Below are 26,976 nucleotides of genomic sequence, written 5' to 3'. Positions count from 1 at the left end.
GGTAGGAAAGAAGGGGACTGCCTGTGGTAGGTTCTAGGTAAATATTTGTTGATATGTAAAATTTCACATGATGTCAGATTTCACATGATTTCAGATAATCAAAGAGATGAAGGTCTTTTTGGAATAGAGCCAGCTATTTCTTCATTCATAATTTTGCTCAGCCCATACTTCATGCCTTTGACTGGTGGGTCAGTTTTCTTCTCTGCCCCTTTCTTTCCCAATTGATGGTTCATGCTGAGGTAGTGAAGAATGGAAACATCATCATTTTGTAGTGACCTTAATCTGATTGGCGAGTGTTTTGCAACTCAAACCCATGTAAAGAAAGGCAACAGGCCCTACGATAAGAAATCACAAGAAGGGTGGAAATTTTCCCTCTTTAGTTAGTGTAATTATTTTTGCTGTTCAGTTGCACAGGCAGGCTGCCAGAGATAGGGGTACAAATTAATTAACCAACTGTTTGGAAAGATATGGCCGTGTCATTACTGATAAGCGTAGATATAAGTGAGGCAGTGTGTCGGCTGTTTTTCTAAAATGTGGGAGGACAGAAATATGTTACCTCAAATAAAATAGACCAGATGCTTAGTGGGGCGGGACTATAGTTTCTGTTAGTTTCCATTTATGAGCACATACATTTCTTTCCCCTTGTTGTCTAAAGTGCTTCCTAGTGTGCTGAATGCAGGGAGAAAGTGTGGATTGTCATGTTAGTCTTGTAAAAATACAGTTGAATGCAATTTACCTTAGTTGAACATATTTGAATTCCACCCCAAGCCCACTAAAATTATTTTCATTGTAACTTTTATTCACCATAGTTTAGAGTAATTGGAATTTGTTAAGCCAGTGGTGAATTTTAAGTAGTAGTGTGTATAAAGTATGTATTTGTATGTGAATAACCCAGACAAGTGTCTTAAAGGAAACAGTTCTCATGGTATAAGCAGTTCTGTCAGTTCTGTAAGGACTTATTCTGTTTGTTTCTTATGTAAGCTTCCTCAGAGGTGATTCTACTAGGACCCCCAGTTAATACTTGTTAGAGCAAGAACTGAAGCTCTGTGACCAGTGACATGTCGTTGCATGCTGGTTAGGAACTGTGCTCTGGAGTCAACTAGATTTAACCTTTAACCCCAACCCCACCTCTTGCCAACTGTGTGATCTTCGGCCAGTTACTTAATCCTTCCACACAAATGTTTCCTCATTTGTAAGCTTGGGCTAATAATAGTACCTGTACCAGTGGGTTGTTGTGGGGATTATGTAATGTAAAGCATGTAGAGCACTTAGCACACTGTCTGGTCTAGTGAGTTCTCCACAGTCGTGTGACACGATGGCTATTGTTACTATGTTGTATTTTAAACACTTGCCTGACCTTTTACTTTAGAAGCTCTCTAGAAACCAAAAACACAAACAACTGGGGAGACATGGGTGTTGAACTCGAGGCTTCCCTCTGAACTGTGGCTACGCGCAGGGCGTTATCTGCCAACCACATCTGTTTGCATATGGTTTTGGTAAGCGAGCTTTGAGTTCTTTGTTCAGGTATGTTGCCCAGTTTCCTCTGGAAGGACAAGGAGTGAAACTATGAAGTCTGAAGAAGCAAAACTGAGATAAGAGAATGCATAAAACTTTCCTGTGAAAGTGTTGCCCGTTAGGTCAGAAAGGAGCTAACAGTCAAAACAAACTTGAAACTTTAATGTTTCCCAGAGGAACAAACTGCACCTCATCTGTTTTAAACAGAACCAACCTTTGTAGCATTAAGAGATATTAGGAGTAGAAGTAATTAACCAGCAGTCAGCCCTTCCCTTTCCTCCCCTAGGGTTCCCTTACACATCTAACCCTGCCCAATTCTGACCAGAGAAAGCAGCTGTACAAGTGAATTTCGCGCATGAAAGAGAGGCCTAACAGAAAGGATTACAGAACAAAAAAACTCTGATACTCAGGCAAGTTGGTGTTGAGACCAACACCAGTTCACACTGCAGGGACCTGGTCTGACCTATTCCCAGCTGTCTCCTGGGTCTGACCAAGTGATGTCAAATAGGAAGCAGTTGAGTATTTATGGAATGAGTGGAGGCATGAATGAATCTGATTGATTTGTTTTCACAGGCATCAATGAGAACGGTAAAATGATGTGTGCAAGAGGGCAACAGAATCTTTAATCACAGGGAAGATTTATCTTTATTTTTATTGTAGCTTCTCTTTAAATAAAGCTGCCTTTGGAGAAGCTTTAATGTCTTTGCACATAAACAATGAATAGTTTCAGACATTTGTGCATGGTTCTTACCATTCTTGGAACCATATTTTTAATTCCTCAGTGACGTTCAATTACTGGCATTTAGTATACAAGCCCTGCCTCCCCCCTCCCCTTCATATAGAGGAAATAGTGTTTTAGGTGTTGATTTATAAAGCATTTCTCTAAAACTGGGGGAGAGTCTTTAAGATGATGGCTTCCTTGTTATCTTCTTAGAAATCTCAGAGGCACCTGGACTTCAGATGTTGCCAGTGTGTGTTCCTCATTCCCAAACCTGGCCTTCTTCCAGTCTCAGAGACTGGTCCCACCCATCCATCCTGTTCTACAAGACAGGAAGCTTGGCATCACTCACTGCACCACCCTTGTATCCAGGTCATTACCAAGTCATGTCAGCAGTTCCTTCTAAATATCTGTGAATCATTTCTGTGCCATCTTACTGTGATCTCCAGGTCCAAGGTGCCCCAGACCTCTTACCTGTACTATTGCAAATGCAAATAACCGGCCCCCTCACTTTTGAAGCATGCACTTCCCTTATCTGTTCTGCAGTCTTGAGTAGGGTTGAAAATAATAAAAAGTCTGATAATGTTATCCTCCATTCCAGAGAACATTTCCAGGACTTCCCAAAATCTTTTTCTTCTATAAAAATAGCGAGAACACTGGCAAGAATTGACAAAATTAACTTTTTCAGAATTCTGAAAATTAAAGGCTTGCAGGATCTATTGAGCATTTATACAAAACAAAGAACTGAATCTCTGTAAATACAGGCAAACTCTGAGGTATTTTACCTCATTTTAATGCTGCCACACCCCATGCCATGCCGAGCTCCACAGTAACTTTGAAAACCTGTAAACCTCACAACTGTGGTAGCTGTGAAAACCAGTAGTTTAGAACCTATGAGACTGGAAAGAATGGGTTTGAAGCGTCCCTAAAGTTGTGTGCACAGAAAATTTTCTCTGTTTGAACTTTCTAGTAGGTCCCTAAAAAGCTCCCTTATCACAATTTGTCTGTATCAGAGCTCATTCTGTAGCCTATCCCTAGGGTATTTGTTTAAAAAAAAAGGTAGCAATCATTGTACATTGCAGTTGTCTGAGTCAGTGATATAAGTTGAGTCTGACCAAAAAACTAAATAGTAAACTCTGGGAAATGAGATGTCAATTGGGGTTTTTGAAGAGCCCCAACATTCTCAAGATTTCTGAGAATCTAGAAAACCATGTGCATTAGATCAACTACGCTTCAATTTTAAAAAGAGAAGAAAACAGCATGCATGTATAGGGCTATCCGCATGTCCAGGATATGTAGATCTCTTAATCTCTCACCTCTGGCTGATTTTGAGTTTCTATTCAAGCAGCAAATGAAGCCTAAGGTAGAGCTGTACATTATTGCTAGAGTGTTGAAGACGTCCCAACATATGCACAGAGCCCCTCGGCAAAGCCTGAGAGACTCATTGGTTCAACATATTTAAGGAACTCCCTGCCCAATACTTAGCTAACTAAGCTCACACATAACAAAGAATACAGACTTTACACAATTAGACCAGGTAAATCACTAAACGAACCAAAAAGGGAGGTGGATCTCATTTGTAGAATGCCATGTTATATTATCTATATTGTCTAGTTTTCAACCAAAAATGGCAAAATACTGCCTATATGTTGGGGGAGGGTTTGGGGGGAGCACAAAATGGAGCCCTGTCTAAGCAGAGCATTAATAAAATTCTGTTGAAATTAAGTTGATTTTATTCAAAGTACATTATCTGAAGTTAAGATGTTAATTGTAATCCCCAGGAGAACTACTAAGAAAATAACTTTATGTAGAAGGTAGTAGAAGAAGGGAAGTTAAAAAAAAAAATATTAGAATCTATCAATTTAAACAAAAGGATGCAGTGACAAATAGGGGAACAACAAAAAAAGAGACATAATATGTATATTAAACAAATAGCAAAGTCACAGACTGAAATCCTGTGTTATCAGTAATTGCATTATATGGGAATAGACCGAATACTGCTCAGCAGGCAGAGACTGTCAGGTGGATTTAAAAATCGTGATTCGGTGATAGGCTACGAACAGGAGACAGTTCAGATTCAAAGTTGGAAGTATATTGAAAGTTAGTAGAAATTATACAAACAAATAGTAGTCAAAGAGAGCTAGCCTCGCTGTACAAATATTAGACAAAGTAGATGTTTTTTTAATCAAGTCATTAAAAACAGGATATTTTATAATCATGAATGAGTCAATTCATCTGGAAGAAACAGCAATTATAGAGATGCATGTGCCTAACAGAGGTTTGAAGTATATGAAGCAAAAAACTTACACTGTGAAAGGAAAAAAATGGACAATTTAATAGTAATAATTGGAGATTTCAATAACTCACTTTAAAGCCTGGATACAGCAACTAGGCAGAAGAGCAATATGGATGTGAAAGATTTGAAAAACAAACCAGTTAGACACAACCAACATTCTTTTGGAAATAGTCCATTTGCATTCTTTTCAAGTGCAAATGGAATATTCTCAGGATCATATGTTAGGCCACAGTAGAATAAACGTAAATAATTGTAAAAGGACTGAAATCATACAGCGTTCTCTAACCACAATGGAGAAAATTAGAAATTAAAAACCAAAGGAAATTTGGTAAATTCACAAGCATGTGAAAATTAAACACCATGTTCTTAAATAAGTAGTGGGTCAAGGAAGAAATCACAAGAGAAATTGTACTTTGAAATTAATGAAAATGAAACACAGCATACCAAAACATACTGCGGTTGAAGCATTACTTAAGGGAAAATTTATAGCTGTAAATAGTTACATTAAGAAGTAAGAACCTTCCTTCCTAAGAAACTAGAAAAAGAATAAGCACAAAGCAAGCAGAGCAAAGAAGACAATGAATTATTAATATGTGAACTGGACAATAGGAAAACAAAGGGTAAAAAGCACAGAAACCAAAGGTTAGTATTTTGGTAAGATTGGAGTACTTGGATTATGATAAAATTGACGAACTTGTAGGTAGATCTCACCACATTACTCCTGTTATTAAAATCAGGAATTAAATATGTAATGTCACTACCCACCTGACACAAATAGGGTTATAAAGGATTACTGTGAATGACTCTATGCCAGCACATTGAATTTACTAGATGAAACAGATACATTCATAGAAAATACTGTCAAACTATCAAAAATAACTCGAGAAGTATTAGAAAATTTGGATAGACCTAGTACATGAATTTGAGTTAGTAAATGTAAGATTTCCCCACCCCCTACCTGCCTATGCACACAAAAGCCCGGGCCCAGATGGCTTCACTGGTGAATTTTACTAAATATCGATAAAACCATTAGCACTCACCCTGCACACATTTTTCTATAGAAATGTTTGAAAAGAGAACTCTTATCAATTCATTCTGTAAGGCCAGTACCAAAACCAAAGACATCACAGTAACTGAAAACTGCACACTGATATACTCAGTATACATTATACTTGGGAAGCCCAAGAATACTGGAGTGGGTAGCCTATCCCTTCTCCAGCGGATCTTCCCAACCCAGGAACTGAACCAGGGTCTCCTGCTTTGCAGGCAGATTCTTTACCAGCTGAGCTACCAGGGAAGCCCATACATTATACAATGTATATTTATTATATTCTGTAATGTGCAAATGCTAATTATAGTTAAGCAGAAATGTTCAATATGCCTTTGATAGATGGATGAATTGGAAAGAGTCTGCATAATATATGAATAATTTCTCCAATTTGGTCACAGTTTTCAAGTTTCAATCCAGATTAAATGATGTTTTGTTTTCTACACTTGTCAAACACATATAAGTCACGTGGAAATCTTGATAAAATGCCTATTCTGATTTTCTGGGTCTGGGTTGGGTCCTGAAATTCTCTAATTCTAACCAGGTTCTCAATGATACAGAAACAGTTGTGTTTTAAGTAGTGAGGTTTTATATTGAGGAGGAATATAGAGTTGAGTGTACCTTTCTTTTCATTGTGACCATTAGTATAGAAGATCTGAGGAAGGATCTTCTTCCCTCAGACTTGAAGAATCTGAAACAAACTCAAGACAGTTATTAACGTTTTAGCTTTCTATTAAAAGTTCTGCATCTTCTGAGGCATGTTTTTGGTAAGATTTCTAGAGACTTTACAAATATGAGATAATTATAACATCCCTTTTAAGGAAGTTATGAAAGACATAGATTTCATCATAGCCACATAGCTGTTGGATAACACTCAGCTATGCCATGAAGCAAATAACTTGCTTAACATGCCTTAACAGCTGAAGGCTAGCCATTTGATTTTGGTTTTCATGTGTTCATTGTGATTATCTAGAAATAAAGTTTTTTTTTTTATGTTGATGTTGTGCACAGATTGATTGTCTGTGTCCCGTTCGCTCTCCTGCCCCACCTCCACACACACAATTCACGTGTTGAAATCTAACCCCCAGTATGATGATTTTTGGAGGGATGAGTCCTTTGGGGAAGTAGTTAGGTCATGAGGATAGAGCTCTCATGAATGACATTAGTGTCCTTGTAAAGGAGGCTTCAGAGAGCTCCATCTCTTCTTCTGTGTGGCGGACACAGTGAAAAGAGGACTCAGAACCAGAAAGCAGGCTCTCACCAGACACGCAATGCACTGGTGCCTTAATCTTGGATTTCCCAGCTTCCAGGACTGTTGAGAAATAAATGTTTGTTGTTTGTAAGCCACCCAAACTATGTTATTTTATTAAAGCAGCCCAAATAGACTAAGAAATTTTGTGTCCTGTGATGTTGCTAAACTGGTAAATTCTGGGAGGTTTTTTGGTAGATTTTTTGTGGTTTTCTGCATAAGACCATCAAGTCATCTGCATATGGAGAAAGTTATATTTCTCCCTTTTGAATCTGGATGACTTTTGTTTCCTTTTCTTGCCTGATCTCTCTGGCAACAACTTCAGTGCTTTGTTGAGACCGGGTATCCTTGCCTTCTTTCTGACCTTAGGAGGAAAGCATGCAGCCTTTCTCCATTAAGTATGATGTTAGTTGTAGGGGTTTTTGTAAATGTTCATTATCAAGTTAAGGAAACCTCCTCTATTCTTGGGTCTCTGGATTTTTTTTTCAATCATGCATATTTTTTCTGCATCAGCTATTATGATAGAATGATTTTTTTTTTTCCTTTAGCCTGTTACTATCACAGATTACATTGTTTGGTTATGGATTGTTTGAAGTGTCTTATTTCTAAGTGTTTGTAAATTTTCTAGTATCTTTCTGTTACTGGTTTCTAATTTGACTCCATGTTGTCAGAGAACATAGTTTGTATGATTTCAATTTCTTTTAAATTTGTTGGTTCTTTTAAATTTGTTAAATTGGTTTCCTGGGTTAGGCTATGGTCTATATAAAGCTAACCACTTAAAAACAGACAGCTAGGTCAGTAGGTAATAGCATTCCATACTTAATGCTGTTTTTAGTTATATGAAGAGTTGTGGGTTTGGGTTTTCTGCATAGAACATATTTGGCAGATGTTGCGTTGCTGTATTGACTGCCTTTTGAAGAAAAGAATTGTATTCTTAATTTAATCATGAGTTTATATGAATTTGGGAGAAGTTTGTGTAGAAGGTAGAAATAAAATTCTGTTTTATTTTTGTGCAGTTAAGATGTTAAAGCTCATGTAACAGCAATTAAAAACTTTTTTATTATATCACTGACATTCCTTTTGATTATCTAGAATTGATAGTTACCGTTTGAAATAAATTTGAAATTGAACATAATAAAAGCTCAGTTATGTGCAGACCAGCCTTCCAAGTCAGTATCAGTTACTTAGAAGTGTTTCGGACACTAATGGGGCTGAGAGTCCTAGTAGCTAAGGAAACCCTTGTATAGCAGAGAATCAGACAGTTCAGAGATAACATCAGAAGTCTGATGTTCGATAGGATGTCTTGTTGACTCTGATTGGACAAGATGGGAGAGGCAGGCATGGCGCTGGGCAGTGCTAAGAATCTTGTGAGGTGGTGGGGAGCACGTACTTGAGAGTAGCCTACCTTCAGCTCTCAGCCCCTTCATATACTGGCTCTGTGACTTAAGGCAGATAATCTTGTTCCTCACTTGCTTCATCTGTCAAGTGCAGATAGTGCCCCTGTAGGTGGGTAGTATTGTGAAGAGGAAGTGAGCTAATAATACTCAGCAGTGTATCTGGAACATAGGAAGTGCTTGGTAATTACAGACTCTTATTTTTGTTGTATGTACTGCCTCTCGGGTGTCGTTGCTGTTGTGATTTTTTGTTCACTGATGTGTGCCCAGAACCTTGAATCACATCTGAGCATAGTAGACATTCAATACATGAATGAATAATGTACGTAGAGGATTTGCCATGATATCTAGCATCCAGTGAGTACTTAATACATTGAGTGTACAAAAGATGGTAGCCGTAGACCAGCAAAGTTTAGAAACTGTGGCCAGTGTAACCCACTGACAGTAAAAATGGAAATATTCATAGTCATAGTAGGTAAGATGGTAAAGAATCCACCTGCAATGCAGGAGACACCGGTTTGATTCCTGGGTTGGGAAGATTCCCTGGAGAAGGGATAGGCTACCCACTCCAATATCCTTGCTTGGAGAATCCCCGTGGACAGAGGAACCTGGCAAGCTACAGTCCATAGGGTCACAAAGAGCCAGACCCGACTGAGCAACTAAGCAGAGAGTACGGCACGTGCTCTGTGCCAGACAAAGTTCTGAGAACTTTGTACATACTCACTCATTTCATCCTCACAACTACCTGTTAAGGTAGCTACTGTTGCCATCCCCATTTTACAAACGAGGGTACTGAAGCTGAGGATTTGCCCAAGTTCATACTGCTAGTAAGTAATAGCATGGGAATTTGAACTCAGGAAGTTCGATCCAGAGGCCTTTCTGAAATTCTTTTGTTGAGAACCTAGTGTGTACCAGGCATTGTGCCATGCAGACCCAGCCACTGCCTCTGGGGGTTTATATCTTAGAGTTATAGCCAAGACACAAATTATAAATCACTAATGAGTGAAGAGAGAGAAATGTCTAAAGAGATAGGGTCCTGCTTTAAATTGGGTATGTCAGGGAATGTCTTTTAATGGAATGTAAGCCATGATCTGAAGCCAGCCAGGCAAAGCATTCTGTGCAGAGGGAACAGAATTAGCCAAGGCCGTGAGGTGGGAAAGTGCTTGGCTTTTGGGTATAACTGTCAAGGAGATAGAATTCTGGTGTGGATGAGGAGCAAACCGTGTCTTATGGTTGCACAGATCAGGCTGGGCCTTCTACATATTAATTTTCATTCTGACTACATTGCAGTAGTTTACATAGTAAACTATTAAAGGGTTTAGTCAGAATAGGTGATATCTGTGATTTAAAAGCATCACTGCTTACTGTATCTGTATGGGTCGGGGAGTTGGAATAGGCAGAGAGGGGAGAACAGCCACTATTTAGATTAAAGACCAGAAGACAGTTATTGGAAGATGATAAAAAATGGCTCATGTTTACAAAGTACTTTGCATTGTTCCAAGGATCTTATATCTGTTCCTTAGTTCTTCCTACAACCTGTGAGATAGGTGCTCTTTCTTTTCCCGTTTGTAGATGAGGAAATGGAGGTAAAGGCTACCATATGACAAGGCTGGAATTTGAATGCAGTCAGTGTGGTTCTAACAGCTGTGCCTTTAACTGCCAGGCTCTGTTCCCATAGCAGGCTGAGTTCTCCCATCTGTGTCTCCCACCATCCATGCAGCCACGTTAGCTGCAGTGAGCAGGGAACAGACTGCAGCCCAGCTTTGGTTTCTTCCACTCTGCCTTACCCCTTGGATGACATGGTCTTCCTCCTCGGCTGTTCGTAGAGTTCTCCAGAGCATGTCTTCAGTCTCATCTGGCCCATCTTCACCACTACTTCCTGTCTTGCTCTGACTTTACATCAGCCCTTGGGGACTGCCCTCCTACACGCTTACCTGGGTAGATCCACACTCATGCCAGAGTGACCTTTTGTATCATGTGGCTTTCCTCCTTAAAACTGTGGCTTCTTCCATGCTTGCAGGGTAGAGCTTAAGCTTCAAGACTTGGACTTGGATCTTCTTCATGGGATGCACCTGCAAGTGTCCTCCACCTCTCCCCTGCCTCTCATTGTTTACAGGGTGGAGCAGCAGGGGCTGAAACCCCTGGAGAGTTAAGCTCACATTGTAAAATAGTTGCCATTTGGTGTGTATATCAATCTCCTTAGAGTTTCATCAGTGAGCACTGGGACTCTTGCAGCAGAACATGTTTAGTGTGTGTGATATTATGTGTTTTTGTTTATTTTGCTGAGTGTTCACTATGTGTCCAGCACGGAATGCTCTCCACGGATTAGTTCGTTTCATCCTCACCGTAACATTGTGAAATGTCGGTCCTATTAACTCTGTTTGACAAATGAGGAAACTGAAGTTCAGAGAGGTTAATAATTTAATGGTGTTCACGTAGCTACTAAGAGAAAGAATGGGGATTTGATCTCAGTTGTCTGACTCCAGAACTGCTTGGAGTTACTGCGCTGCACACGCTAGCAAATGAGAATTTGCCAGTGTGCATATTTGAGAATCAGACCCTGAAACACAAAATTCAACCAGAAAGTACCCCTAGAAATAGGATCATGTGTTCACGGGAAGCTTTCTCACCCTTGAACTTTTGTCTTACTGAGTGGACACCCCGTTCTAGTGGGTGACTGTGTAACATTATGTGACATAAAGGCACAATTATATCCTGGACTTTGGAGGACCACAGAGACTTCATCTAATACTTCAGTTACTGTCCACCCAGTAATGTTAGTGCATGCATTAGTTGTTTGGAATTCATGGCTCAGATGTTAAAGAATCTGCCTGCAATGTAGGAGACCCAGGTTTAGTCCCTGGGTTGGGAAGATCCCCTGGAGAAGGGAATGGCTACCTACTCCAGTATTCTTGCCTAGAAAGTTCCATGGACAGAGGAGCCTGGTGGACTACAGTCCATGGGGTTGCAAAGAGTTGGACATGACTAAGTGACTGACACCTTCACCCCTCCCTCATCCTTCAGGTTAGGCGTTGTTAAGCACTGTCACTGGAGCAGGAAACAAGACATATGTGGAACTTAGTCTAGTGGGAGGAGATTGAGGCTCTATAGTTAGATGAATAGTTACAGACGGGGCACGGTGCTGTGTAGCAAGGCAGAGTCAGTGCTGTGAGAGCAGACGGGGGGCCTGACTGGCCAGGTCTCCACACCGGCCAGGTCTCCACGGATGTGACATTGAGGCTGAGACCAAATGAAGTAAAGCAACCAGCCGGGTGAAGATCTGAGGAAGGGGGACCAAGCAGCAGGAACAGCAGGCGCCATGCTGCTGTGAGAGGAGACAGCATTGTGCGCATCAGGGACAGAACAAAGGCCATGTGCAGGGCACCAGCCTTGTCAGGGGCCTTAGTTCTTATCCGAAGAACAACTGGAAGCTATGGGAAGTTTCCAGATGCCAGACATTGCTTCACCATCACACAACAAGAGCTCACTTCTCAGAATCTGCTAGGCAAGGCAAGGGGTCTGCTGTCACACAGAACTGCACAGTCATCCACGTTCACATGGTCTTGAAAGTCCCCGTCAGTGAGTGACAGACCGTGACGGAGGTGTGAGTATGAGCATAGCTCTTGTTGAAGAGTGGGGATTCCAGAAAGAAGAGAGGAAAGCTTTCTTTGCTGCAGGCACAGTTGTGTCCACACAGGAGGACTGCAGAGAACAAGAAGGTTCTGAGAAGACCTGCATGGCCTTGGGTCTAGAGCAGGTTGACTCCGCCTGGAGAGATGTGAGGACTCAGGGTGTGAGGGCCGTGCTTATAGAGAAGTAGGTCAGGGGTCCAATCCCACCTGGCCACTTGGGAGGCAGCAGAGGTGTTCAAGGAGAGGAGTGACTTTATTACTCTGTGGGTCGCTGACTTTGGTGGCAGAGTGGAGGAGGCTGAGGAGGGTAGAAGCTCAGGAACTCCGTCAGGCGCTCTGCACTGGTGTGCAGGGGCCGCGGGGCTCTGGCCTTGGGCACCGACAGTGGGAGCATGTGGAGGAGGCAGCTTCTGGCTGTTTCCAGGAGAACTCTGGGAAATGTCTGGGCTTTGGGGCCCAGCAGACCCGGGTTCAGATCTTGACTCTGCCACTTACTGGCTTGTGAAATCTCAGTGTCTGGTTGCCTTAGTTGGTTGAGCAGTACGGTGAGGATGCGTGACTCCTACCTCCCAGGCTGTTGGGGGACATGAGTGAGCCCTTCCTGGGTCTTCTCAGGCCTTTCTACCCTGGGAGGCACCTGGTGCATTAGGTAATGTGATCATCACTGATTGACATATGAAGAACTGAAGTTGATTCAGGTTAGGGAACTTGCCCAAGATCACATTGGATTCCGAGTGCTGGGGAGTGGCCCATACTGTTAGCCACTCTGCTTACAAGGCCTGTGACTGAGTGGTTGGGAGGGCTGGAGACAGCCCTGTAGAGAGGTGACCGCTGAGCTGAGCCCTGATGTATGAGAGTGCACCAGGCATCTTGTGACGAGCAAGGGCAGTGCCTGGCGGAGAGGAAGCTCTCAAAGGAGAGGATGGAGGTCAGTGTGCCTGGAGCAGACTGAGCCAAGGAGAGAGGGCCAGGGGCTCAGGGGACAGGGAGTGGAAAGTGGGGAGGATAAACCTCTGGCCGTGCCTTGGGGGTTATGGTAAAGGCTGGGATTTTATTCCGTAGGAGTGGGCAGTTTCTTGGGAAATTTTAACAGTAGTCACAGGATGTGTTGGAGAGTTTCAGACTCACTCTGGCATCCATGTGGAAGGGATTGTCAACCGCATGGGAGATGTCTTCCACGGTCCACAGGAAAGGTGCTGGGGACAGGCTTTACAGTGGGGCCTAAACAAGGGAGAGAAGTGGTCAGAGGCGTTAGAGTGATCAGACCTGCTGGTGGTCTGTGTGCGATGAGGGAAAGAGGAGTCAGAGGTCATGTCCAGGGTTTAGCTTCCTAAGATGAGTAGGGTCATTGACACAAAAGGGGGATGATCTGGGGGTGGGGGGTGGGAGACAGGGCAGGGTGGGAAGCACTGCTCTCTCGGACGTGCTCGTTTGATCTGAGATGTATGAAAGGCATCCAGGTGGTGGTGTCTGGTAGGCAGTTGGATATGTGAGTCTAGACAGAGGTCAGGAGCCGTCAGGGCTAGAGACAGAAATGTGGGAGTTGTTGGCATGTAGAAGTTTGGGTGCGTGGGAGAGAGGAGACGCACAGGGTACTGCAAAGGTGAAATGTTTGGCTGCAGTGTCCGTTGTGTTGTTGAGCGTAGTCCTCCCGTGAGGGTGGCAGCCCCGAAGTGACTGGTCAGGACTGGCTCTGGTCAGGGGGCCTTCACTCTGCACAGGACTGGGGAGGCCCTGCACACGTGTGCTCACGTGTCCGTGGGACTGAACCCAGTCCTTCCTGCTTCGCCGGCCTGGGGTCTCCAAGTGTTGAAACATGATGGCCTAGATGTGGGTGCCGGGCCACTCACTAATTGGAGGGTTGGGATGACCTGAATCCTGAGAAAAATTCAGGACCTACACACAATAAAATCCATTCTTTCAAATCAGGTCAGAGTCCATGGGATCAAGTACGGTTTTAAAACTTTTCATTATATTTCTTATAATGATTTACCTTGTATATTTAAAGACTATTTTGTAAACTTTTTTTTTTTTTTTTAACTCAATAGGAACTCATTTTAACTCAGTAGGAGCTCTTTCTTTTCTGTCATAAATGAAGCTTTTTTTTTTCCTTCTTGCATTTGGGCAAGTTCCATATGTTAACTTATAGATGGGCTGATTGTGAACTTACACTTTAAAAGTATTCGGAAACATACTGTCTCTCACAAAAATCATTTCATTTTCTCTGTTACCACAACATTCCACATGCTGTTCCTGTTGCTAAGGCCTCTGGAATGTTTCAGTGCAGAGAAAGGATATAGAACTCCTTTTTTCCCCCTGAAGAAGACATTTAAATTATTTTGTATCCCCTAGTTTACATCTAAATATGGATATCTGGAAGAATTTAGAAAGCTAAAATTCAAGTTGCTTTAGGTTCTTCTCGCAGGAACTCGGTTTCATAGGGTCGCATGAACTGTACTTCAGCGTACCGTCATTCTTCCCACAGGGATTGTGTGAGTGCACATGCGTGCACATGCTGGCTTCTTAGGGAGACGTGACGTGCTACTAAGAGATTAAGAAGTGATTTCAGAGATGATGCAAACCTAAGTTTGAGTCCTGGTTGTACTTTCTTGCTGGGTGATACAAGACGAGTTCTGGTCTCCATCAGTAAAATTAGGCTCCTATTGTGGGATACACCTTATAAAAAGTGCTTAGTTCAGGACTTGGCACATAGTAGTCTCTCAGTAAATGCCATATGATTATCATCATTATTGTTGTCATCAGTTGCAAAAAATTTTAAGTTATTGAAGAAATTGAACTTTTTGCAGAAGTACAGGTTCCTGGTGCTCACAGAGGGACCTCTTACTCACTTCCTTTTATTAGCGTTTCCGAGTCTCACAAAGGTTGAAAGGAACCAGAACAGAAAAAGAACAGTTTTCTACATAAGCCTTATTGCGGCCAGTCACATCCTTATTATTTGAAAGGATTGATACAGTTTTTGTCTTTTTTTTTTTTTTTTTTTTACAATTGCCTTATTTATAAAGGGGTGGGGGCTAATTCCCAGCAGTATCTGCTCTCTGGCAAAGTGACATTATCGTAAACACATAGCTTGTCATAGAGTGCTGTGAGGCACCACACAAAGCAGGCACATCGCAGAGGCCCAAGTCTAAACTGAATTCAGTCTCAACTGAAATCACCTAATTTATTTTTTTATCTGGAGGACAGTTGCTTTACATTGCTTTGCTGGTTTCTGCCATGCAGTGGTGCAAATCAGCCATAACTATATATATATATATCCCCTCCCTTCCACCCCCCCACCCCCCACCATACCACCCCTGTAAGTCATCACAGAGCGCCAGGGTGGGCGAGATCACTTAATTTAATGCTTTGCTGCTAAGTCGCTTCAGTCCTGTCCGACTCTGTGCGACCCCATAGACGGCAGCCCACCAGGCTCCGCCGTCCCCGAGATTCTCCAGGCAAGAACACTGGAGTGGGTTGCCATTTCCTTCTCCAGTGCATGAAAGTGAAAAGTGAAAGTGAAGTCACTCAGTCATGTCCAACTCTTAGCGACCCCATGGACTGCAACCTACCAGGCTCCTCCGTCTAGGGGGTTTTCCAGGCAAGAGTACTGGAGTAGGTTGTCATTGCCTTCTCCAGATTTAATGCTTTAGCTACTGTTTAATTAATAAAACTAATTAAGTTGGTTTCATTAATGACCTATTGATTTGATATTTGTAGACATTTCATATTTTTCAGCTGTAAGTTATGAATGTTATGCCATTTCTGTAATTCAACTTTTCCATCTTAATTGTCTTGTATCAGAGTCATTTAACCTAGGGATATATGAAACCTAAGGTAAACTACTAGTCTATTTTTTTTTTTTTTAATGAAATGTCACGTCAAATGTAGCCATGGAGAGTAGCTTATTTCATGTGGATCACTGCATGGATTTAACCTTTCCCCTCTCCCACGTGTACTATTTTTAACTCAATGTGGGCTTGCTTTCGAGGAAAATAGCACATTGTTTGGCTCTTACTTTTCATGCAATTGTTAAGCTTAGTCACAGAAATCAGCAATCTGTTAGAACCTTCTTATGTTCTTTTATCAGTTTATGCGGTCAAAGGTGTTCAGCCCTGACAGTCAACTTATTGGAGTTGGCATCTGGAAAGAATTTCTAGAAATCGTATTCCTCTGGTCTTAAAGGGACCAAATTCAAGTCACTCTTATGAGTCAGAATGAAATCTCAGGTATTGACTTAGACAAAGTAGTTCACCTTTCTATGAATCAGTTTCTTCCTCTCCACAGCAGGGTTATGATGGTATCTGCCTTAGTAATTGCAAAGGTAAAATGAGATCATAGCATGTAGAACGTGTTCGGTGCCACTCCTGCATCCCAGAATCATGTCGCTCCCTGGTATGTTTCCGATTCAAAGGCTATCTGTGTAGTTCAGTGTAAATAGAAACTGTCTAAGAAAATGTGAGCTATAGCCACAGGAAGATATTAGATCCGGAATTTGATATTTTAGAGATTATCGTCACTTTACATTACCTCAGGGCATTTTCTGTTTCCTTTAAAACCACCCAGTTCACCCAGGGTAGAAAAGGGTGAAATTAAATCTTACAGGAGAGAAAGCAGATGCTAATCAGCTTTTTAGATCTTTTTCCTCCCTTTAAACTTGGTATTTGGTCTACTAAAATATTTGCCCAATTGAAATGGTGCTAATTATCTATTCATTGCAGATATTCTAAGTAGAGCACCTAGTGTAAAATACCAATTTTGAAATATTTAAAAGAGTTAAGATTATGGATTTGAAGTGTTCGCTCTGTTCCCTTGGTTGTTGCAATTATTATTAATTATCCACAGTTAGGATTTTTTGGTTAATCGTGTGTTATCAGGTATCAAGTTACTGTACTTTCAATTTACATATATATGCAGGTAGACTGGTTTTATGTTTAATTAAGTTCTCACTATAAAAAAATCCAACCTGTATTTTGCCCTGTTCCAGTAATTGAACTGAGATTAATGTATGCAGTGTTACGCTTGTACTGAAGTTCTTTCTCTTCAGTGGCATCAGTATGTAAACAGAAGGACTGGAGGTTAGTTGTGACCTGTAAAAAAAAAAGTATGAAAATAGTTTTCTTTGTATCACATGTTGACGAAACCAGCAATTTTACTCTTTAAGGGAAACCTCTGCTTTCTTTCTTAACTGTTCCATAGAACTCAGAGACTTGATGGCTGGAATAGAATGCATAGTTAAATAAAACCATTAGATGGTACTGCTTTGTGAATTCCTAGACATTTTCTGTGGTTACAGATTCTTCCTCATAACCCTTATTAGACTTCTCCTGAAGTTGCTTTATTGTGTGAGGGCATTCATGGATCGTATTTTAATACATTGGTCTGTTTTACCTCATACTAATGATTTCTCATGCATTTTATTTTAACCCTTTCTAATGGTGTTTCTGTAAGCCTGATTTGGTTTCTCTCTTCATAGTCATGGTGCATCACATCAGTTACTTTTAAACTGGAATAACTTTTATCCTGTGCACTTTATCATAAGACAGCTCTTTTAGGAAATATCACCACCCCAGATGGTTTCCTATTAACAAGAACCACGTGAGTGAGTGATGCTCTCTGTCTTTATTGCAGACATGCCAATATTTGGTCTCTGTCCAGCCCACGATGATTTCTACTTGGTGGTGTGTAACGACTGTAATCAGGTTGTCAAACCACAGGCATTTCAATCACATTATGGTAAGTGCTTAACCATTTAAAAATCATTATTCGAGGGTAAAAAGGTAGAGCAGGATTAAGCTGTGACAGCCTGGGTGGGGTGTACTACCCCTCCCCTCTGTCAGGAAGTAGGTTTTCTAATTGATTGAATGGGTTAATGCCTATCAGATGTTAGGGGTTTTCTGAATTTTCTTGAAAGGAATGTGCATTTTTCTCATTTTTATTAAACTTAGAGGGAAAATGTATTTCATAAAATCTTTGTTGAAATACTGCATCAGTGGAGTAAAATATTTGTTTTCTTCTAGATCCCATGGTTGTGAATTTAGTGGGTGGTAAAATTATATAGAGACATGGCTCTTTTTAAAAGAAATGTGATTTTGAAATGTCCAAGTTCAGTAGTTCTAAATCTCTCTGATGTTCTAATTTGTGAATAAGATGGAACTATGCTGTCTTCCCCCATCAAAATGTGCATGTACTTAAAATGAGGCATTGTGACTTCAGGGGTTTCATGAACCTCTGAGCCTTCCCTGGGCTGTGAGACTCCAGGCCTGTTAACTGGGTGTCGGTCATGGGAGAATCCAAATAAGGTTGTTTTGCATTGTCATAGTGATTAAAAAAAAAAAAAAAGTTCTGATCATAAAGTTTAATTTTATACCCAGTAGCAACTCAGAAGTGTTTGAGTGCTCACTTTGTTTCAGGCATGGGGATGTGGTTATCATTTTTCCGTCCATGGGGTTCAAAATCTTGCTGGAGAGAAAGGCAAAACTAACTGGACATATTTTTTTTTTTTTTTAATAACTGCAAGTTGTTTTATTGTTGTCCTCACGACTACAAACACAGACTTGAGACAGAATAGCAACGGGGTCTTTCTGTAATAGAGCATTCAAGCAAGGCCTCTAAGGCGGTGACCCTGGTGACCCGAGCCCTAAGTGATGAGAGGGGGTCACCCATGCGGGGATCTGGAATAAAAGTGTGTGACAGAGGGGAGTGGCGGTTCGCAGACCTGCAGATGGCTTCTGAAGTTAGTGAGGGAAGTAGAGACATGGGAGTCAGCCTTCTGGGCGGGGCCCTTGTTCATGTACAGGCTTGTAGGCCCGAGGAGGAAGCTGCCTGGGGGTAGTGAAGGTTTCTGTAAGGGAGGAACCCAGGACCATCTCTCTCGCTAGGGCAGACTGTGGGAGGAGGGTGGAAGCAGGAGAGCAGTTCAGAGGTGAAGATGATCACAGAGTAAGGCTAGGGGAACAGCAGGGCCGGAGGCACAGTCCAGCTTGGAACCTGCAGGGCTTTCTGTCGGGCTGGACTGCCATTGTTCAAAGTCACACCTTCACAATCACATCCCACCTTTTTCCCCCAAGGAATCTTTTCTGTAATCATAAGAAGGTCCTTTGAGTTTCTGCTTCTGGGTGAGGCCCCAGAGTAGGCACCAGAGTGAGCACCAAACTGAATAAGATATGGTCTCCCTGCTTAAGACTCCAAGTGGCTGGTATTGGAAAAGACAGCCAGTTGCCAAGTGCTTTGGGAGTTATTAAAAAAAAAACTTCCCTGGTGGCTCAGACGGTAAGCGTTTGCCTACAGTGTGGGAGACCCGGGTTCAATCCTTGAGTCGGAAAGATCTATTGGAGAAGGAAATGGCAACCCACTCCAGTATTCTTGCCTGGAAAATCCCATGGACGGAGGAGCCTGTAGGCTGCAGTCCATGGGGTCACAAAGAGTCGGACACGACTGAGCGACTTCATTTCATTTTCATTTCATTTGGGAGTAATGGGTTTTGAAGCCAGACCAGACTGGATTTACATCTAAACTTGCAAGAACCATAGGTTAGTTGTTGTCCTTGAGCAAGTTTTCCGACCTCAGCTTCTTTTTTATAATGTGGGGACAGTGATAGCAACCTCATTGGTTCCCAGAGAGGATGAAGTGCACGGTATGGTGTAGCCCCTTGTGCATACCTGACACTTGACAAGTCGGCGAGAGAGAAGAGGTGCCGCTGCGGGGACAGAAAGATGCGTGTCGAAGCTCACACAGCAGTCCAAAACCGTAAGGATAAGGAGCGCAGATTGCTTCTTGCTCTGTAACTCGGGGCAGACTTCTTAAAGGAAATAGCCTTCTTCACATCAGGCTATTCCAAAGAGTAGGATGGATTGTTTTTCCCATGTGCATATTGTCCCCATCAGTTTTTAGGTGTGGAATACATGTCCATTGTGGAAAATGCAGAAAATACTTAAAAAAAAAAATCACCTACGATCCTCTAAAATGGGAAGTGTTGTGATGGGGATGGACAGGGCCGTCACCGTAGCACAGATTGTGCACTGCACAGCCATATTTGGTGGTGCCAGGTTGGCCACAGGGCTGATGGGAGCAAGCGCGGAGGCAGGAAATTCCAGGCTGTCTGGAATGTACTCCACAGAATCTCCATTGGCTGGAGCTGATGTACCCCGTGGGGAAGAGCTGTGTGCCAGGGCAAGGCTGGGGCTGTTCAGAGAGATTCAGTGCCGTCAGACACCCTGGGCTTGATATGTCACTGGGAACCTGTTGCAGGATTTTTAACACCTGAATGATTTGCCTTAATGATGCAGTGTGAAAACAGCTACTGTTTGCATCAAGCCTACTTAAAGCTGTTCCTTCTTCCAGGCCTTACCTAGTCAGGAGGAGGCCCTCTTGGTCCCCTCTTCCAGAAGCACTTCACTTACTTACAGCACGTTTCTTGGAGATGATTTTCTTTATCTTCCTCTGTCTCTCATAGAATGAATGTCTGTATATTGAGGGCGAGGTAGGGGAGGGGAGAGTGTCTCGAAATCATATTTCTTCTCTTTTTCTCTATCAGTCTGTAGCATCCATAACATCTTCTAATAAGATACATGTTCAATGACAAAGGAATTGTGCTGACTTCCAAAGTAGAAGAAGGTGTGGTGTAAATGCAGGACTCAGTACATATTCCAGCGCCTTCTGAAAGGCAGGAAGTGCAGCTGACCCAGGCCACTGGGTGGGGGCGTTGGTCCCTCTAGTGGCAAGGGAGCTCTTCAAGCTGTAAGAGACGAGAGGGTCTCTGGTGGAAAGAAGAGGGCCAGGTGCTGACAGAGGGATTCATTGGGAAATGTAGGAGTTTCCTCTTTGGGGGCAGCAGCCAAGGGAAGGCTGATGGAATAAACAGGAGGTTTGGAGACGGCTAGGTGTATGGGCTTGGGGGCAACTTCCCAAAGTGGAGGAAGGCACCATGTGATGTCCCTGGCCTAGTTCGGGAGTGACAGCTCACTCATCTGGAAAAAAAGAGGTGGTCGGGGGCCAGGACCAGGAACAGGAAGAAGTATTTGCAACCCATTCTCCTTTGTTGTAATTCCAGAAGGCCTATTGCTACATGTTTATTTTCCAGAGTCAAAAGCAAAACCTGTTTTTGAAATTCAAGAAATTTCTAAGTAGCCATTGCAAGCTGTTTATTGCTGTATTAGGAAGAACTTGCACCTGTCAAAGGAGAGATTCTACTGTCTTCCCTTCTGATGAACTTGGTGAAAATGTGTGGGCAGTCTTCTGTGAATTCATGTCTTAATGATACTCATCTGTGACTTTTATGAACAAGTGAGCAGTTGCTATAAAATTTAGCAGACAGTTCCTTTAAAACCACTGCTGCCTGGCCGTGACGGGGAGGAAGCTACAGTAGCAGCAAGGCTTGTCGCTCAGTTCATGTTGATAATGTTATGCTGAATTTGTGAACAGGTTGTTACCCAAAATAGTGAGAGACCTGCAGACATACTTCATTTCTTGCATTTTGATTTATTGTTCTTCACAGAGAGTGTGTCTTTTACAGACTGAAAGTTGGGGGCAACTCTATGTCAAGCAAACTCCTTGAATCCATTTTTCTAACAGCATCTACTGGCTTCATGTCTCTGTCATATTTTGTGAATTCTTGAAACATTTCAGACTTTTTCATTGTTCCTGTGTTATTGTGATTTTTGTTGCTACTTCAACTTACTGAAGTCTCAGATGATGGTTAGCGTTTTTTAGAAACAAAGTGAAAGTCACTCAGTTGTGTTCGACTCTGTGCAACCCTATGGACTCCACAGTCCATGGAATTCTCCAGGCCAGAATACTGGAGTGGGTAGCTTTTCCCTTCTCCAGGGGATCTTCCCAACCCAGAGATCAAACCCAGGTCTCCCACATTGCAGACAGATTCCTTACCTGCTGAGCCATCAGGGAAGCAAGAATACTGAAGTGGGCAGCCGTCCCTTCTCCAGGGGATCTTCCTGACTCAGGAAACAAACCAGGGTCTCCTGCTTGCAGGCGGATTCTTTACCAACTGAGCTGTGAGGGAAGCTCTTTAGAAACAAAGTTTTATTTTTTTTAAATTAAGGTTTGTGTGTTCTTCCCTGGTAGCTCAGCTGGTAAAGAATCTGTCTGCAATGCAGGAGACCTCTGTTTGATCCCTGGGCTGGGAAGGTCCCCTGGAGAAGGGATAGGCTACCCACTGCAGTGTTCTTGGGCTTCCCTGGTGGCTCAGATGGTAAAGAATCCATCTTCCCAACCCAGGAAACAAACCAGGGTCTCCTGCATTGCATGCAGATTCTTCACCAGCTGAGCTATGAGGGAAGCTCTTTAGAAACAGTTTTATTTTTTTTTAATTAAGGTATGTATGTTCTTCCCTGGTAACTCAGCTGGTAAAGAATCTGTTTGCAATGCAGGAAACCTGGGTTCGATCCCTGGGTTGGGAAGATCCCCTGGAGGGGAGGACACGGCAACTGGCCCCAGTACTCTTGCCTGGAGGATCCCCATGGACAGAGGAGCCTGGTGGGCTACAGTCCATGGGGTCACAAAGAGTCAGACACGACTGAGCAGCTAAGCACATGTACGTTCTTTTAGGGGCTTCCCTGGTGGCTCAGATGGTAAAGAGTCTCTCTGCAATGCAGGAGACCCAGGTTCAATTCCTGGGTCAGGAAGATCCCCTGGAGAAGGAAATGGCAGCTCACTCCAGTTCTTCTAAGTCATAATGCTTTTTTGCACACTTAATAAGCTACAGTATGGCATAAACATAACTTTAAGTGTTAGGAAACCAGAAGATCTGTGTGACCTGCTCTCCTGAGTATTCACTATATTGCACTGGTCTGGAGCTACACCCGAAATGTTGTATCTGTACATTTTTGCTGGCTGAGCTGCCTTTTCATGAGTTAACTATTCACCAAGATTTCTCCTGGGTCAGTGATGGTGAGTGATTGTAGTGTCATTCTGGCATTTCCATTTTGTAGTCTGATCACTCTTGTTGTATAGATGACTCTCTTGGAAACTGTATAGTAATACCATGCTTTCTAGTTGTTGTTTTAATGTTTTGAAATAGTCCCAGCTGCCTCGTACTTCTCTTTAGTTATTCAGTATTTTTAGGAGTGAGATGTTTCTTACTGCTAATTTCAGATTTTCAACATACAGTTGAATCAGTGCATCCAAAACCTCCTGTGTTTCCAAATCAAAGGGGAGCTGCCTAAGTGGCCCCCTTCCTCCTACCCACTGCAGACTGGCAATCTGGAAGGAGCCAGAGAGAGGACCTAGGAGTCTGCATTCCACACAGCTCCCTCAGCTGATTGTGGCCCAAGGGCTTGCCAGGATGCGTTGTGTTCGCAGCCTATCCCCTCCCCCCATGGGGCTGCTGCTTTGTATTCCTGTGCTTGGCATAGGGACTGACGCAGATCGGCGCTCAGAGATTTGTTGAGTCTAGCAAGGATGGCATGAGAGGAGGCCCCTGCTTTTTTTAAACTGATTTTTAACTTTTTGTATCATGTCCTGGAAATCTTGCAGTAATTGCCTCTGAGACCTTAAGTATGAAAGAGGACTAAAGATGGTGACATGCCCTGTGACTGTAAGCACCTTTCTTTTGAGATTGTGTTAGCCAGGTTGGGGATCTGAGTAGATACTTTCATTCATAGTAAATGTGTTGGCCCTAAATTGGCTACTGAATAGCATAAACTGTGTATTTCCATTTATACACATTTACTATGGGTCTGAACAGGTGGGGTCAGCTAGTGACTGGTGGGAGGCTCTGGGGTTCTGTGCGGAAAGAGCTTTGCAGGTGGTTCTGAGAAGCCGTGTGCTGCACTGCCTTGCACCCTGCCGCTTCTATTTGAATTTGCTTGTGAAGAATTTGTTTGTGAAGAATACCATAACTTCTGTCAACCTGTCTTAGGCAGACATGGGCTGGTCCTACCTAGGTGAAATACATGAGTGATGTGAATTCAGATCGGACGGGTCGTCTGGTAGCATCTCTATAATTAATGGAAGCCCCACTCGAATGTCAGCTGCCCAAGTATTTTGCCTCAGATGAGTTAGGCTGACCACTGTTTCACCCTGTGGCTCAGCCCCGAGTCTGAGCACGTGGACTTCAGCCCCCTTTTCCCCAGGTGTGCTCCATCAAGTTCCATCTTTATGATTTATTTACTTCCATTTAATTTTTTTTCTTAAAATCAAACCACTTCTATTTAAATCTTTCACAAAGAAAACCTCACTAGAGTCATCAGTGGGAAAACTGACGTCCTTTGCCATAGGTGGTAAGTGTGAAAATAAATCTAGTGAAAAGATTCAGTTATTTGTTACTACTCTTGCCAGCACCAGCACTGAGCCCTGAGGCCTGCTGCCTTAGTTGGAGGGAGACTAGCACGTTTTAGGCAAGTGTCATCCACAGAGTGGCATGGTGTTATCACAAAAAGTAAAGGAGATTTAGGAAGGGAGTAAGTTTTCACTTGAGATTTAATGTTGTTAATGCTGGAGAGTGATTCCTACTCCATGTTTGGGGAAACACCAGCTTAAGCTGTCGGATTTGGTTTCCTGTGCTATTCAGGGAGCTGTCTCCCGAGGCCAGCCCTAGTCTAGGAAATGCCTTACCTAGGGAGCAGAATTCTCAAATCTCATGTTGATCTGCAGAAGGATCCCAGATAAATACCCTTTGCCATTTATCCATTGATACTACGTGTTGTGCGCGTCCCCATTGCTGTAAGTGACGTGCGAGTCTGGGCTTGGGGTAAAACATGTGCCCCTCAGACTCTCTTCACAGAAGGGGATGTCATAAATCTGGCTTTTTCATGAATGTATCTTTCGCTGACACTCCTCTGCAACCTTAGAGCTTTCTCCACTTGTAGATATTACAAACCCTGTAAAGTTAACAGCCACATGCATAGTTGGGACTTAATAAATGCACTAAGGTGGTGGATTTTTTTAGGTGCTAGCATAAATTATATTTTTCTGAAAAGTCGTTTTCATCAGAAGATGAATAAATAGGAATTACTCAGTTTTTTTGAGCTAATTAATTGGTTTCAAAGAACATGACTGGGTGAGCAAAACGAATCTTACTGTATGACATCCCATGGGCTGTCTCTGGCAAAAATGCTAATCCCACTGTTGACAACAATTTAACATAGTTGTGACCAATGATTGCTATTGTGTAATTAAGCAACTCTGTATCACAGAGCAGAGGTTTTGCCTTTCAATAAAGAACACTTTCTCCCTCTTGTGATCTGATGGAGTTAGGTGTAGAAGGTAATGGATTCAGGAATTTTGAATGAGTTGTTTCATTTGGCTATTAAGTAACTTTGTTTTTGGATAAAGAAAAAAATGTTTCTTTTTTTCTCTTCAGTTGTTTGGGTCTTATTCTACTCTGAAACTTTCAGTGATAACTTAATCTTTTTAGGACTAATAGTAATTTAAAAGTCCACAGACTAATGATAATTTGTAGCAGGACTTGATGATTCACAAAGTGTTTTTGTATTATCTTATTTCCTGTTCTTAGTGACCCACTGAATGGATGGTTTTATTCCCAGTTTACAGATCAAACTCCTAAATTAAATGTCATTCACACAGATAAAATGTCTCAGGCTGAATTTTCTGTCTACTTAACATCTGTTTCTATAAAGAAAGTTGAGTGTCGAAGAATTGATGCTTTTGAACTGTGGTGTTGGAGAAGACTCGAGAGTCCCTTGGACTGCAAGAAGATCCAACCAGTCCATCCTAAAGGAGATCAGTCCTGAATATTCATCGGAAGGACTGATGTTGAAGATGAAACTCGAAGAACTGACTCATTAGAAAAGACCGTAATGCTGGTAAAGATTGAAGGCAGGAGGAGAAGGGGTCGACAGAGGATGAGATGGTTGGATGACATCATGTCTGACTCAATGGACATGAGTTTGAGTAAACTCTGGGAGTTGGCGATGGACAGGGAGGCCTGGTGTGCTGCATCCATGGGGTTGCAGAGAGTTGAACACAACTGAGCAACTGAACTGAACTGACCATCTGTTTCTTTTGCATATAATAAGGGTGTATAGAGTTAAAGGACAATCTCGAGAAGATGTAATGAATTCCACATGTCACAAAACTGTCATTAATGACAGATGTTGTATCTCAGGTGGAATTGAAAGGTTGCCTAGAGTGACTGGGTCAGCAGTGTAAACCCATTACCTCAGGGAGAACATTTAATAATTTGAAGACATAATGGTCGTAGGTAGATACTTGATTTAGCATAGTCATTGGATTTCTCTTTGGCCTGTTCCACTTTATTTAACCCTAAATCATAGTAAATATCCAAAGCCAAGCTCCTCCTCTTTTTGTTCCAGCCTCGTGACATTTTGTAGCTTCTCTAGCGAATTGGTTGGCATATTTCTGCAGTCGGTATAAAGACTGAAATTTGTTGCAGAGCCAAAAATACTTCACTCTTTTGCTTCAAAGACATATGCCAGGCCTTTCTCCAGCAGTCAAGGGCTGAACCAGGAAGGGAGCAAACCAGAGCAGGCACATCAAAACGTGAGCAATGTCAGGGTAGATGTTACTTTAATTCTCGAAGGAAATTCCAGGTTGACTGTTTGATCTAAGCTTCTTGTCACTGAAGAACATGATGTAAAATTAATGCAGTGAATTCAATTTTTCTCTACCACCAGCCAAACAGTGCAAATTAAAATTTTCAAGTAACTTCAGTAGCATCAGATAAAGGATCACTTTGTCCCTAACTAATACGTTTATCTTTTTTTTTTTCTTGGTTATATAATCAACACATATATTTTAAATGGTATTGTTTATGCCATTTGTAAGAGCTACATTTTAATTTCTAGTTATAAAATGCATTGATTTTTCTTTATACTGAAATCCTTGCCTTTATTAATATCTGTGCCTTTGGGGCTTTTTTAAAAAGCCATAAATTGGCAAGGATACTGTTCACTCATTTAGCAAATAATTATTGAGTGCATCCTGTCTAGGCATTTCTCTCCAATGAACTAGGAAAGCAGTGTCTTTGATTTCATGCAGCTTATATTCTGTTTAAAGAGGATGGAGTGAGTAGGATAAAATCGAGTAAAATAAGATGATTTCAAATAGTGATAAAGGCTTGGGTTAATGTCAGAGAAAAAATGGGGCCAGACACTTTAGGTAAGGCTTAGTCAAAGAAAGCCATTCAGAG

At 42.1% G+C, this 26,976-nt stretch overlaps 1 protein-coding gene across 4 annotated transcripts in view; it reads left to right on the top strand.

Annotated features, from left to right (window-relative positions):
- ATXN7 (ataxin 7) overlaps positions 1 to 26,976 on the top strand; it is a 132,001-nt gene that overhangs the window by 64,632 nt on the left and 40,393 nt on the right. For all 4 annotated transcript variants that reach the window (XM_061128150.1, XM_061128152.1, XM_061128151.1 and 1 more), the window contains one exon: positions 17,481 to 17,585. In XM_061128150.1, coding sequence (XP_060984133.1) covers positions 17,481 to 17,585 — 105 coding nt within the window. The remainder of the gene's footprint in view (positions 1 to 17,480; positions 17,586 to 26,976) is intronic.

The sequence above is a fragment of the Dama dama genome, chromosome 24, assembly GCF_033118175.1.
Source record: "Dama dama isolate Ldn47 chromosome 24, ASM3311817v1, whole genome shotgun sequence".
NCBI lineage: Eukaryota > Metazoa > Chordata > Mammalia > Artiodactyla > Cervidae > Dama > Dama dama.
This window is presented reverse-complemented; position numbering and strand designations above follow the sequence as displayed.